We start from the raw sequence: 1,356 nt of genomic DNA, 5'->3' as shown, positions 1-1,356 counted from the left end.
TAAATAATGTCACCAGGCTGACATTGTAAATAAGAAGTTCTTCTTAATGTTTTGCCTGATTAAATAAAGATTAAATAAAATTTTTAAAATAAAAATAAATAAATACATGCTAAAATGTATTGTAATTTTATTGATTTTGCTTTATTTCACAGGGACATTTATTTATTGAATGGAATATTTATTAATACCTTATTAATGACATAATTACATTATGTATTTATTAGTTTCATTTTGAATGAAAGGGCTCTCCGTAGACCAGGAGTCAGGTTTTCTTTAGTTTCTGGTTTTATTTCTCCGGTTTGTTCAAAGTGAAATGAGGAGGTTTTTGTTGGGAGCCACAGCGGTTCTGATTCTGTCCAGACCAGCACCAGAACCCCCCTCACCCCCATCTCTTCCTCCTGTCTGTGTTCACCCTCCTCCTCCTCCTCCTCAGCAGTCCGTCAATGACAAGCGTAAAAAGAACCTCTTTACCCGAAAGTTTCCCTTCTACAAGAGCAAAGAGCCGAGCGAGCAGGAGACCAGCGACCTGGACCGTAAGTACCGGCGCCGCGCCCGTCGCTCGGCGGCAGGAAGTGAGAGATCAGCTGGTGGCGGCGCTGACGCTCGGCGGTCGTCACGGCAGCGGGGCCAGGCCGCCGCCTGTCTTTGCGTCAGATTTAATTTAAAACACTGGAGGGCGAGAGCTCTTCCTGAGCAGGGAGTCTCTCCTTCCACTTCCTGTTTGGAGGCAAAATGGCCGCCCTGACGCCGTGTCGACCGTCTGCTCTCCGTCTGCTCTCTCCGTCTGTCGCTGGAACTCATGACTCTGTTTGTGTGGTTGTTTTTGTGCTTCTGATGACGGCAGGAGAACAACAACGATGACCTGATGCCCAAAACTCACAGTGAGTACCTGACCTTTGACCCCCGAGCCCATCGGTCCGTCTGCCTCCACCTGGGTCCAACCAGGCTCAGAAACTACGTTTCATTCAATAAACAAAATATTTCATCGATTTTCTTTGGATCAAACAGAAAAACATGTTTGAAATGATTCTTGTTTCTCTCAGAACATCTGATCTGTTGAAACGTTTCAAACTGAGCTCATGTTTTTATTCAACATTAAAGGATCCCTGATTCGTTGTAACACTAGACTTTATGTAATAAACAATTATTTTAACTGTAAAATAAAGACTGTAAAAATACTGTAGGATGTTAATTAAAAAAAGTATATTTTAACACGGACGGAGCCATTTTATTTCCACACAAAGCATTCTGGGTAAATGATGAAGTGGATAGGTCCTCGGTGCGAGGCTGCTAGCGAGCTATATCCACCCTGAAGGTTAATCTTGGACAATATCTGATGATCGACTCTTTTAAATG

At 43.0% G+C, this 1,356-nt stretch overlaps 1 protein-coding gene across 1 annotated transcript in view; it reads left to right on the top strand.

Annotated features, from left to right (window-relative positions):
- LOC106531552 (disks large homolog 1) overlaps positions 1-1,356 on the top strand; it is a gene marked incomplete at its 5' end in the record, with an annotated part of 11,992 nt that overhangs the window by 3,532 nt on the left and 7,104 nt on the right. The window contains 1 exon segment of the mRNA XM_014027449.1: positions 437-533. Within this exon segment, the coding sequence (XP_013882903.1) occupies positions 437-533 (97 nt within the window).

Source organism: Austrofundulus limnaeus, unplaced genomic scaffold (genome assembly GCF_001266775.1).
Source record: "Austrofundulus limnaeus strain Quisiro unplaced genomic scaffold, Austrofundulus_limnaeus-1.0 Scaffold649, whole genome shotgun sequence".
NCBI lineage: Eukaryota > Metazoa > Chordata > Actinopteri > Cyprinodontiformes > Rivulidae > Austrofundulus > Austrofundulus limnaeus.
Note: the sequence above shows the minus strand (reverse complement) of the source record. Positions and strands in the feature narration are given on the sequence as shown.